Source organism: Pseudophryne corroboree, chromosome 2 (genome assembly GCF_028390025.1).
Source record: "Pseudophryne corroboree isolate aPseCor3 chromosome 2, aPseCor3.hap2, whole genome shotgun sequence".
NCBI classification, from domain to species: domain Eukaryota; kingdom Metazoa; phylum Chordata; class Amphibia; order Anura; family Myobatrachidae; genus Pseudophryne; species Pseudophryne corroboree.
Genome location: NC_086445.1, coordinates 920,210,212 through 920,223,490, shown reverse-complemented (window position 1 = coordinate 920,223,490; position 13,279 = coordinate 920,210,212). Strand labels below are relative to the sequence as shown.

The 13,279-nt window shown below is 49.2% G+C and overlaps 1 protein-coding gene across 1 annotated transcript in view; it reads left to right on the top strand.

The window, feature by feature from the left end:
* BAZ1B (bromodomain adjacent to zinc finger domain 1B) overlaps positions 1–13,279 on the top strand; it is a 303,893-nt gene that overhangs the window by 187,825 nt on the left and 102,789 nt on the right. Inside the window, exon 10 of the mRNA XM_063956151.1 lies at positions 3,518–3,629. Within this exon, the coding sequence (XP_063812221.1) occupies positions 3,518–3,629 (112 nt within the window). The remainder of the gene's footprint in view (positions 1–3,517; positions 3,630–13,279) is intronic.

The following is a 13,279-nucleotide window of genomic DNA, read 5'->3' as shown; positions in this document are numbered from 1 at the left end:
CCAGGAGATCAACATTACTCCTTACCTGGACGATCTACTTCTAAAAGCTTCCTCGCCGGAACTTCAACTGCACTTACAGCGCACCACGACCACTCTGCAGTCCTTCGGATGGATTGTGAATTTCCAAAAATCTTCCCTGACTCCCTCTCAGGAGATAGTGTTTCTAGGTCTACTGTTCGACACAAGGAGGCAGAGGGTTTTTCTACCTCAGGACAAGATTCAGGATCTCAGGTCCAGGATTCTCTCTGTTGCAATTGCCGAGGGTCTGTTCTCAGATGTATGCAGGTGTTGGGCAAAATGGTAGCAACGTTCGAGGTGGTACCATATGCCAGAATTCATGCTCGTGCCCTTCAGTCGCAGATTCTGGGCTCTTGGAATCAGATGGGTCCGCATCTGGATTTGCAATTATGCCGACTGTCGGTTCAGACTCGACAGTCTCTCTACTTTGGTGGCTTCACAGTCCAAATCTAACCAAAGGAGCACCGTTCACGGTATGGGATTGGATGATGGTCACCACGGACGCCAGCCTCACCGGTTGGGGGGCGGTATTTCAGTCTCCGCATCTCCAGGGGCTCTGGAGCGTTCAGGAATCAAGGCTACCAATCAACATTTTAGAGTTAAGAGCAATTCGGTACTCTCTGGTTCAGATACAGGACTGTGTCAGGGGTCACCTAGTACGCATCCAATCAGACAACGCAACAGCAGTAGCTTACATAAACAAGCAGGGAGGAACTCGCAGTTGGAGAGCCATGAAGAAAGTCACACATTCTACAGTGGGCGGAGAAGTGGATTCCGACCATATTCGCAATTCACATTCCAGGGGTAGACAACTGGGAAGCAGATTTCTTAAGCCGCCACACGATGCATCCGGGGGAATGGGAACTTCATCAAGAAGTCTTTCTGACCCTGGTGTCTCAGTGGGGAACACCTGACATCGATCTCATGGCATCCCGCCTAAACCGAAAGTTACTTCAGTACGGCTCTCGCACTCAAGACCCTCAAGCAATGCTAATCGATGCATTGACAGCCCCGTGGCAATTTCGTCTCTGATATGTGTTCCCTCCAATTCCCTTGACACCGCGTCTTCAACGCATCCGCAGAGAAGGTCTACCAGTCATTCTTGTAGCACCGGACTGGCCTCGACGTCAGTGGTACACTCTTCTTCGCAGCATGGTGGTCGGAGAACCATTCCGTCTTCCTCTACGACCCGATCTCCTCTTACAAGGTCCTTGTCACCATCAGGGTTTAGATCGTCTGGCTTTGACGGCTTGGTTCTTGAATCCAACATTTTAAGAGCTAAAGGGTTATCTCGTCCAGTGGTAAAAACTATGCTTCAGGCTAGGAAGCCTATCACTTCTCGTATTTATCACAGGGTATGGCGTATTTACATTGCTTGGTGTGAAAGGCGTGGGTTGTCCCCGCACCTCTTCCAATTACCTCGTCTGCTCTCTTTTCTCCAGGAGGGTCTGACTAAGGGACTTCGTTTGTCTTCACTTAAGGGACAGGTTTCAGCACTGTCGGTACTTTTTCAAAAAAGATTGGCTGTCATTCCGGAAGTTCAGACCTTCTTTCAGGGTGTACTCAGGATTCAGTCTCCCTTTGTACCTCCGGTTCCACCGTGGGATTTAAATCTGGTTCTTCAGGCTCTCCAGAAGCCTCCGTTTGAAACATTAAATTCTGTTGAGTTACGCTTTCTTACTCTTAAAGTGGTTTTTCTCTTGGCCATTGCCTCCGTTAGGCGTGTTTCTGAGTTGGCAGCCCTTTTTGCAGGCCGCCTTTGTTGGTTTTTCACGACAATCGAGTGGTTTTACGTACAAAGCCTTTTCTGCCTAAAGTTGTGTCTGCTTTCCATATGAATCAGGACATTGTTCTTCCGGCGTTAGTTCCAGAATCTTCTGGAGGGGATTGCCATTTGGCCTCATTGGATGTTGTTAGAGCTTTACGCACATATTTGTCCCGTACAGAATGTATTCGACGTACGGATACCTTATTGATTTTGTTTGCTGCGCCCAAGCGTGGCTGGCCGGCCTCTAAAAATAAAGTGGCGCGCTGGGTTACCTCTGCTATTAGACAGGCTTATGTTTCTTCAGCGTTACCTATTCCTGATTCTTTGAGGGCTCATTCGACTAGAGCTGGTGGGGCCTCTTGGGCTGTGCGCGGTGGAGTTTCCGTCGAGCAGTTATGTCGAGCGGCAACCTGGTCTTCCGTGCATACCTTCACAAAGTTTTACCGTTTTCATACTTTTTGTTTGGAGTTTGCCTCTGTTGGGCGTCAGATTTTACGGACGGATATGCCGTCCATGTCTCCCTTCTCTAATTAGCTTGCTTTGGGAAATGCCACAAGTAACAGCGCAGCGTCCCCCAGATGGATGAAAGAGAAATAGGGATTTTTGTTACTTACCGTAAAATCTTTCTCTGATTCCATCTGGGGGACGCTGCGATCCCTCCCGTATTTTGTCTGGTTTCCTTGGTCAGGTTCTATCTCATCTCCTCCGGCTTTGCTAAACGTTAACTGAGGTGATCTAGTGGTAGGCTGGAGATGGGAGGGGTTAGAGGGGGGAGGAGTTAGTTTTGATAGGTTCTGTGCCAAACTCCCATCCACACACTCTAACCCACAAGTAAAAGCGCAGCGTCCCCCAGATGGAATCAGAGAAAGAGATTTTATGGTAAGTAACAAAAATCCCTATTTTTGGTTTAACCCCCTATTAAACAGTGTGCCCTTGCGTGCAAATGAATTTATAGAACAAATTATCTGGAGTCTGATGCGGACAAGAGCCAGGACATTCCATAATAAGTAAAACTATAGTTATGTCTGATGGTGTGGTTCATTAGGTCAACATATATTGGGTTGACCACGTTTGGTCGACATGGAAAAGGTTGACGTGTTTTTCTCTCTCCCCCCCCCCCCCCCCCCCTTTGGTGTCATTTTCATCGAATAGTGTCAGGGAACCCAATTAGTGCACCGTGACCCCTCACGTGGCTCGTTTCGCTCGCCATGCTTCAGGCACGGTGCCTTGCTCCGCTACCGCTGCACTTGGCACAGGTTACCGTTCCCAATTGTAGTCCACGTGGATCGTTAAGTATGAAAAAGCTCGAAAAATGAAATTAAAAAAACAATCTCATGTCGACCTTTTTGCATGTCGACCTGGTGATCATGTCGACCTAACTCATGCTGACCTTATGACAGCCATCCTATCTCTGAAGTTAGTATCACCCACTATACTATGGCTGCAGTTAGAATTGTGTTCAGTTCTTATTGATCAGGTACTTACAACTCATTAAAGACACCCCCTAACACACTGCACTTGTCCGTGCAGAAGACTGTATTGTTCTTTAAATACACATACCCTAATCTGGTCATGCAAAGAGGGAACCCGTGACTCTGCCTCCCAACCACCCTTTTAATTTTTTTTTCTCTCCATATAAACCATTTAAAAATATTTTCTTTATGAAAGAGTAATTGCATGATCCTTCACTGCCAAGCAATGACTGCAACTTCTTACCTCCTGCTTACTCAGCTACCATGGAGAGTGACGATGCTGAGAGTAGTGTGGGTGCACCGGAGGATTCCCCACAAAAGGAAGAGAGACCTGTGGAGAGCACAGTACCTAAACAGGGGCAGAACCTTTGGTGAGTCACTCCTTTGTGTTTTTTTTTATTTTCTCACACATTGTGGGACAATCATGAAGTATAGAGAGGCAGAAGCTTGGCAATTAAGAAAAAACCCCGAGGGACGATTTTGGAGGGTTTCTTTTTCAATTTTCTCCTGCAGCCCATAGGGGACCCTGAAGTCTTCATTCAGTGTCCCCTATGGCAGGCCTGGCCAACCTGTAGTTCTCCAGCTGTTGTAAAACTACACATCCCAGCATGCTCTGCCACAGTTCTTGCATTCCCTAATAGCTAAACTGTTACAGGGCATGCTGGGACATGTAGTTTCACAGCTGGAGAGCCACAGGTTGGCCAGGCCTGCCATATGGCCTCTGAGAAAGGGAATTATCGGTGAGTACCAAATGCCTATTTCTCTAACGTCCTAGTGGATGCTGGGGACTCCGTCAGGACCATGGGGAATAGCGGCTCCGCAGGAGACAGGGCACAAAAGTAAAAGCTTTAGGATCAGGTGGTGTGCACTGGCTCCTCCCCCTATGACCCTCCTCCAAGCCTCAGTTAGATTTTTGTGCCCGGCCGAGAAGGGTGCAATCTAGGTGGCTCTCCTAAAGAGCTGCTTAGAGTAAAAGTTTTGTTAGGTTTTTTATTTTCAGTGAGTCCTGCTGGCAACAGGCTCACTGCATCGAGGGACTTAGGGGAGAGAAGTGAACTCACCTGCGTGCAGGATGGATTGGCTTCTTAGGCTACTGGACACCATTAGCTCCAGAGGGAGTCGGAACACAGGTCTCACCCTGGGGTTCGTCCCGGAGCCGCGCCGCCGACCCCCTTGCAGATGCCGAAAAGTGAAGAGGTCCAGAAACCGGCGGCAGAAGACTTTTCAGTCTTCATAAGGTAGCGCACAGCACTGCAGCTGTGCGCCATTGTTGTCAGCACACTTCATAACAGCGGTCACTGAGGGTGCAGGGTGCTGGGGGGGGCGCCCTGGGCAGCAATGATAGTACCTTATTCTGGCTAAAAATACATCATATAGCCCCTGGGGGCTATATGGATGTATTTAACCCCTGCCAGGTCTCAGAAAAACGGGAGAAGAAGCCCGCCAAAAAGGGGGCGGGGCCTATTCTCCTCAGCATACAGCGCCATTTTCCCTCACAGAAATGCTGGTGGGAAGGCTCCCAGGCTCTCCCCTGCACTGCACTACAGAAACAGGGTTAAAACAGAGAGGGGGGGCACTGATTTGGCGATATGACTACATATATTAAAATGCTATAAGGGAAAAGCACTTATATAAAGGTTGTCCCTGTATAATTATAGCGTTTTTGGTGTGTGCTGGCAAACTCTCCCTCTGTCTCCCCAAAGGGCTAGTAGGTCCTGTCCTCTATCAGAGCATTCCCTGTGTGTGTGCTGTGTGTCGGTACGTGTGTGTCGACATGTATGAGGACGATGTTGGGAGGCGGAGCAAATTGCCTGTAATGGTGATGTCACTCTCTAGGGAGTCGACACCGGAATAGATGGCTTATTTAAGGAATTACGTGATAATGTCAACACGCTGCAAGTCGGTTGACGACATGAGACGGCCGGCAAACATATTAGTATCTGTCCAGGCGTCTAAAACACCGTCAGGGACGTTATAATGCCCATTTTACCTCAGTCGGTCGACACAGACACGGACACTGACTCAAGTGTCGACGGTGAAGAAACAAACGTATTTTCCTTTAGGGCCACACGTTACTTGTTAAGGGCAATGAAGGAGGTGTTACATATTTCTGATACTACAAGTACCACAAAAAAGGGTATTATGTGGGGTGTGGAAAAACTACCTATAGTTTTTCCTGAATCAGATAAATTAAATGAAGTGTGTGATGAGGCGCGGGGTTCCCCCGATAGAAAATTATTGGCGGTATACCCTTTCCCGCCAGAAGTTAGGGCGCGTTGGGAAACACCCCTTAGGGTCGATAAGGCGCTCACACGCTTATCAAAACAAGTGGCGGTACCGTCTCCAGATACGGCCGCCCTCAAGGAGCCAGCTGATAGGAGGCTGGAAAATATCCTAAAAAGTATATACACACATACTGGTGTTATACTGCGACCAGCGATCGCCTCAGCCTGGATGTGCAGCGCGGGGGTGGCTTGGTCGGATTCCCTGACTGAAAATATTGATACCCTTGACAGGGACAGTATTTTATTTACTATAGAGCATTTAAAGAATGCATTTCTATATATGCGAGATGCACAGAGGGATATTTGCACTCTGGCATCAAGAGTAAGTGCGATGTCCATATCTGCCAAAAGATGTTTATGGACACGACAGTGGTCAGGTGATGCAGATTCCAAACGGCACAAAGATGTATTGCCGTATAAAGGGGAGGAGTTATTTGGGGGTCGGTCCATCGGACCTGGTGGCCACGGCAACTGCTGGGAAATCCACCGTTTTTACCCTAAGTCACATCTATGCAGAAAAAGACACCGTCTTTTCAGCCTCAGTCCTTTCGTCCCCATAAGCATATCTGCCCAGGGATAGAGGAAAGGGAAGAAGACTGCAGCAGGCAGCCCATTCCCAGGAACAGAAGCCTTCCACCGCTTCTGCCAAGTTCTCAGCATGACGCTGGGGCCGTACAGGACCCCTGGATCCTACAAATAGTATCCCAGGGGTACAGATTGGAAAGTCGAGACGTTTCCCCTCGCAGGTTCCTGAAGTCTGCTTTACCAACGTCTCCCTCCGACAGGGAGGCAGTATTGGAAACAATTCACAAGCTGTATTCCCAGCAGGTGATAATCAAAGCACCCCTCCTACAACAAGGAAAGGGGTATTATTCCACACTATATTGTGGTACTGATACCAGAAGGCTCGGTGAGACCTATTCTAAATCTGAAATATTTGAACACTTACAAAGGTTCAAATCAAGATGGAGTCACTCAGAGCAGTGATAGCGAACCAGGAAGAAGGGGACTATATGGTGTCCCGGGACATCAGGGATGCTTACCTCCATGTCCCAATTTGCCCTTCTCACCAAGGGTATCTCAGGTTCGTGGTACAGAACTGTCACTATCAGTTTCAGACGCTGCCGTTTGGATTGTCCACGGCACTCCGGGTCTTTACCAAGGTAATGCCCGAAATGATTCTTCTTCGAAGAAAATGGACGACCTCCTAATAAGAGCAAGGTCCAGAGAACAGTTGGAGGTCGGAGTAGCACTATCTCAAGTAGTTCTACGACAGCACGGGTGGATTCTAAATATTCCAAAACCGCAGTTGTTTCCGACGACACGTCTGCTGTTCCTAGGGACTGGACACAGTCCAGAAAAAGGTGTTTCTCCCGGAGGAGAAAGCCAGGGAGTTATCCGAGCTAGTCAGGAACCTCCTAAAACCAGGAAAAGTGTCAGTGCATCATTGCACAAGAGTCCTGGGAAAAATGGTGGCTTATTACGAAGCGATTCCATTCGGCAGATTCCACCCAAGAACTTTTCAGTGGGATCTGCTGGACAAATGGTCCGGATCGCATCTTCAGATGCATCAGCGGATAACCCTATCTCCAAGGACAAGGGTGTCTCTCCTGTGGTGGTTACAGAGTGCTCATCTTCTAGAGGGCTGCAGATTCGGCATTCAGGATTGGATGCTGGTGACCACGGAGGCCAGCCTGAGAGGCTGGGGAGCAGTCACACAGGGAAAAAATTTCCAGGGAGTGTGATTAAGTCTGGAGACTTTTCTCCACATAAATATACTGGAGCTAAGGGCAATTTATAATGCTCTAAGCTTAGCAAGACCTCTGCTTCAAGGTCAGCCGGTATTGATCCAGTGGGACAACATCACGGCAGTCGCCCACGTAAACAGACAGGGCGGCACAAGAAGCAGGAGGGCAATGGCAAAAACTGCAAGGATTCTTCGCTGGGCGGAAAATCATGTGATAGCACTGTCAGCAGTATTCATTCCGGGAGTGGACAACTGGGAAGCAGACTTCCTCAGCAGGCACGACCTCCACCCGGGAGAGTGGGGACTTCATCGGGAAGTTTTCCACATGATTGTGAACCGTTGGGAAAGACCAAAGGTGTACATGATGGCGTCCCGCCTGAACAAAAAACTGGACCGGTATTGCGCCAGGTCAAGAGACTTTCAGGCAATAGCTGTGGACGTTCTGGTAACACCGTGGGCGTACCAGTCGGTGTATGTGTTCCCTCCTCTGCTTCTCATACCCAAGGTATTGAGAATTATAAGACGTAGAGTAGTAAGAACTATACTCGTGGCTCCGGATTGGCCAAGAAGGACTTGGTACCCGGAACTTCAAGAGATACTCAGAGGACTCATGACCTCTGCCGCTAAGAAGGGACTTGCTTCAGCACGTACCATGTCTGTTCCAAGACTTACCGCGGCTGCGTTTGACGGCATGGCGGTTGAACGCCGGATCCTAAGGGAAAAAGGCATTCCGGAAGAGGTCATTCCTAACCTGGTCAAAGCCAGGAAGGATGTGACCGCACAACATTATCACCACATGTGGCGAAAATATGTTGCGTGGTGTGAGGCCAGGAAGGCTCCACGAAGAAATTTCAACTCGGTCGATTCCTGCATTTCCTGCAAACAGGAGTGTCTATGGGCCTCAGATTTCGGCCCTGTCAATTTTCTTCCAGAAAGAATTGGCTTCAGTTCCTGAAGTCCAGAAGTTTGTCAAGGGAGTACTGCATATACAACCCCCTTTTGTGCCTCCAGTGGCACTGTGGGATCTCAACGTAGTTCTGGGATTCCTCAAATCACATTGGTTTAAACCGCTCAAATCTGTGGATTTGAAATATCTCACATGGAAAGTGACCATGATGTTGGCCCTGGCCTCGGCCAGGCGAGTGTCAGAATTGGCGGCTTTGTCTCACAAAAGCCCATATCTGATTGTCCATTCGGACGGGGCAGAGCTGCGGACTCGTCCCCAGTTTCTCCCTAAGGTGGTGTCAGCGTTTCACCTGAACCAGCTTATTGTGGTACCTGCGGCTACTAGCGACTCTGGTGTGTTCTGGCAAACTCTCCCTCTGTCTCCCCAAAGGGCTAGTGGGGTCCTGTCCTCTATCAGAGCATTCCCTGTGTGTGTGCTGTGTGTCGGTACGCTGTGTCGACATGTATGAGGAGGAAAATGGTGTGGAGGCGGAGCAATTGCCTGTGTTAGTGATGTCACCCCCTAGGGAGTCGACACCTGACTGGATGGTCTTATGGAAAGAATTACGTGATAGTGTCGGCACTTTACAAAAGACTGTTGACGACATGAGACAGCCGGCAAATCAGTTGATACCTGTACAGGCGTCTCAAACACCGTCAGGGGCTATAAAACGCCCGTTACCTCAGGTCGATACAGACACTGACACGGACACTGACTCCAGTGTCGACGGTGAGGAAACAAACGTATTTTCCAGTAGGGCCACACGTTACATGATCACTGCAATGAAGGAGGTTTTGAACATTTCTGATACTACAAGTACCACAAAAAAGGGTATTATGTGGGGTGTGAAAAAACTACCCGTAGTTTTTCCTGAATCAGATGAATTAAATGAGGTGTGTGATGAAGCGTGGGTTTCCCCCGATAAAAAACTGCTAATTTCTAAAAAATTATTGGCATTATACCCTTTCCCGCCAGAGGTTAGGGCGCGTTGGGAAACACCCCCTAGCGTAGATAAGGCGCTCACACGCTTATCAAAACAAGTGGCGTTACCGTCCCCTGATACGGCCGCCCTCAAGGAACCAGCTGATAGGAAGCTGGAAAATATCCTTAAAAGTATATACACACATACTGGTATTATACTGCGACCAGCAATCGCCTCAGCCTGGATGTGCAGTGCTGGGGTGGCTTGGTCGGATTCCCTGACTGAAAATATTGATACCCTGGACAGGGACAATATATTATTGACTATAGAGCATTTAAAGGATGCATTTCTATATATGCGAGATGCACAGAGGGATATTTGCACTCTGGCATCAAGAGTAAGTGCGATGTCCATTTCTGCCAGAAGAGGATTATGGACGCGACAGTGGTCAGGGGATGCGGATTCCAAACGGCATATGGAAATATTGCCGTATGAAGGGGAGGAGTTATTTGGGGTCGGTCTATCGGACCTGGTGGCAACGGCTGGAAAATCCACCTTTTTACCCCAAGTCACCTCGCAGCAGAAAAAGATACCGTCTTTTCAGGCTCAGTCCTTTCGTCCCCATAAGGGCAAGCGGGCAAAAGGCCACTCATATCTGCCCCGGGGCAGAGGAAGGGGAATAAGACTGCAGCAAACAGCCTCTTCCCACGAACAGAAGCCCTCCCCCGCTTCTGCCAAGTCCTCAGCATGACGCTGGGGCCTTACAAGCGGACTCAGGCAAGGTGGGGGCCCGTCTCAAGAATTTCAAGTGGACCCCTGGATCCTGCAGGTAGTATCTCAGGGGTACAAATTGGAATTCGAGACGTCTCCCCCTCGCCGGTTCCTGAAGTCTGCTTTACCGACGTCTCCCCCCGACAGGGAGGCGGTATTGGAAGCCATTCACAAGCTGTATTCCCAGCAGGTGATAATCAAGGTACCCCTCCTACAACAGGGAAAGGGGTATTATTCCACGCTGTTTGTGGTACCGAAGCCGGACGGCTCGGTGAGACCCATTTTAAATCTGAAATCCTTGAACACTTACATAAAAAGGTTTAAGTTCAAGATGGAGTCACTCAGAGCAGTGATAGCGAACCTGGAAGAAGGGGACTATATGGTGTCTCTGGACATCAAGGATGCTTACCTCCATGTCCCAATTTGCCCTTCTCACCAAGGGTACCTCAGGTTTGTGGTACAGAACTGTCACTATCCGTTTCAGACGCTGCCGTTTGGATTGTCCACGGCACCCCGGGTCTTTACCAAGGTAATGGCCGAAATGATGATTCTTCTTCGAAGAAAAGGCGTCTTAATTATCCCTTACTTGGACGATCTCCTGATAAGGGCAAGGTCCAGAGAACAGTTAGAGGTCGGAGTAGCACTATCTCAAGTAGTACTACGACAGCACGGATGGATTCTAAATATTCCAAAATCGCAGCTGATTCCGACGACACGTCTGCTGTTCCTAGGGATGATTCTGGACACAGTACAGAAAAAGGTGTTTCTCCCGGAGGAGAAAGCCAAGGAGTTATCCGACCTAGTCAGGAACCTCCTAAGACCAGGCCAAGTGTCAGTACATCAATGCACAAGGGTCCTGGGAAAGATGGTGGCTTCTTACGAAGCGATTCCATTCGGCAGATTCCACGCAAGAACTTTTCAGTGGGATCTGCTGGACAAATGGTCCGGATCGCATCTTCAAATGCATCAGCGGATAACCCTGTCTCCAAGGACAAGGGTGTCTCTCCTGTGGTGGTTACAGAGTGCTCATCTCCTAGAGGGCCGCAGATTCGGCATTCAGGATTGGGTCCTGGTGACCACGGATGCCAGCCTGAGAGGCTGGGGAGCAGTCACACAGGGAAGAAATTTCCAGGGCTTGTGGTCAAGCATGGAAACGTCACTTCACATTAATATCCTGGAACTAAGGGCCATTTACAATGCCCTAAGTCAGGCAAGACCTCTGCTTCAGGGTCAGCCGGTGTTGATCCAGTCGGACAACATCACGGCAGTCGCCCACGTAAACAGACAGGGCGGCACAAGAAGCAGGAGGGCAATGATGGAAGTGGCAAGGATTCTTCGCTGGGCGGAGAATCATGTGATAGCACTGTCAGCAGTGTTCATTCCGGGAGTGGACAACTGGGAAGCAGACTTCCTCAGCAGACACGATCTTCACCCGGGGGAGTGGGGACTTCACCCAGAAGTCTTCCACATGATTGTGAACCATTGGGAAAAACCAATGGTGGACATGATGGCGTCCCGCCTCAACAAAAAACTGGACAGATATTGCGCCAGGTCAAGGGACCCTCAGGCAATAGCTGTGGACGCTCTGGTAACACCGTGGGTGTACCAGTCAGTGTATGTGTTCCCTCCTCTTCCTCTCATAGCAAAAGTACTGAGAATCATAAGGAGAGGAGTAAAGACTATACTCGTGGCTCCGGATTGGCCAAGAAGGACTTGGTACCCGGAAATTCAAGAGATGCTCACGGAAGACCCGTGGCCTCTACCTCTAAGAAAGGACCTGCTCCAGCAGGGACCATGTCTGTTCCAAGACTTACCGCGGCTGCGTTTGACGGCATGGCGGTTGAACGCCGGATCCTGAAGGAAAAAGGCATTCCGGATGAAGTCATCCCTACCCTGATCAAAGCCAGGAAGGATGTAACCATACAACATTATCACCGTATTTGGCATAAATATGTTGCGTGGTGCGAGGCCAGGAAGGCCCCTACAGAGGAATTTCAACTGGGTCGTTTCCTGCATTTCCTGCAAACAGGACTGTCTATGGGCCTCAAATTAGGGTCCATTAAGGTTCAAATTTCGGCCCTGTCAATATTCTTCCAAAAAGAACTGGCTTCTGTTCCTGAAGTTCAGACGTTTGTCAAGGGAGTACTGCATATACAGCCTCCTTTTGTGCCTCCAGTGGCACCTTGGGATCTCAATGTAGTTTTGGGATTCCTAAAATCACATTGGTTTGAACCACTCACCACTGTGGACTTAAAATATCTCACATGGAAAGTGGTAATGCTGTTAGCCCTGGCTTCCAGAAAATCTGATTCGCTGTTTATCCTGTATGCACCCAGCAAGCTGGGTGCTCCTGCTTCTAAGCAGACGATTGCTCGTTGGATTTGTAGTACAATTCAGCTTGCACATTCTGTGGCAGGCCTGCCACAGCCAAAATCTGTAAAAGCCCATTCCACACGGAAAGTGGGCTCATCTTGGGCGGCTGCCCGAGGGGTCTCAGCTTTACAACTTTGCCGAGCAGCTACTTGGTCAGGGGCAAACACGTTTGCTAAATTCTACAAATTTGATACCCTGGCTGAGGAGGACCTGGAGTTCTCTCATTCGGTGCTGCAGAGTCATCCGCACTCTCCCGCCCGTTTGGGAGCTTTGGTATAATCCCCATGGTCCTTTCGGAGTCCCCAGCATCCACTAGGACGTTAGAGAAAATAAGAATTTACTTACCGATAATTCTATTTCTCATAGTCCGTAGTGGATGCTGGGCGCCCATCCCAAGTGCGGATTGTCTGCATTACTTGTACATAGTTATTGTTACAAAAATCGGGTTATTGTTGTTGTGAGCCATCTTTTCAGAGGCTCCTTCTGTTATCATGCTGTTAACTGGGTTCAGATCACAAGTTGTACGGTGTGATTGGTGTGGCTGGTATGAGTCTTACCCGGGATTCAAAATCCTTCCTTATTGTGTACGCTCGTCCGGGCACAGTATCCTAACTGAGGCTTGGAGGAGGGTCATAGGGGGAGGAGCCAGTGCACACCAGCTAGTCCTAAAGCTTTTACTTTGTGCCCAGTCTCCTGCGGAGCCGCTATTCCCCATGGTCCTTTCGGAGTCCCCAGCATCCACTACGGACTATGAGAAATAGAATTATCGGTAAGTAAATTCTTATTTCTCTATCGTCCTAGTGGATGCTGGGGTTCCTGAAAGGACCATGGGGAATAGCGGCTCCGCAGGAGACAGGGCACAAAAAGTAAAGCTTTATGATCAGGTGGTGTGTACTGGCTCCTCCCCCTATGACCCTCCTCCAAGCCTCAGTTAGGTTTTTGTGCCCGTCCGAGAAGGGTGCAATCTAGGTGGCTCT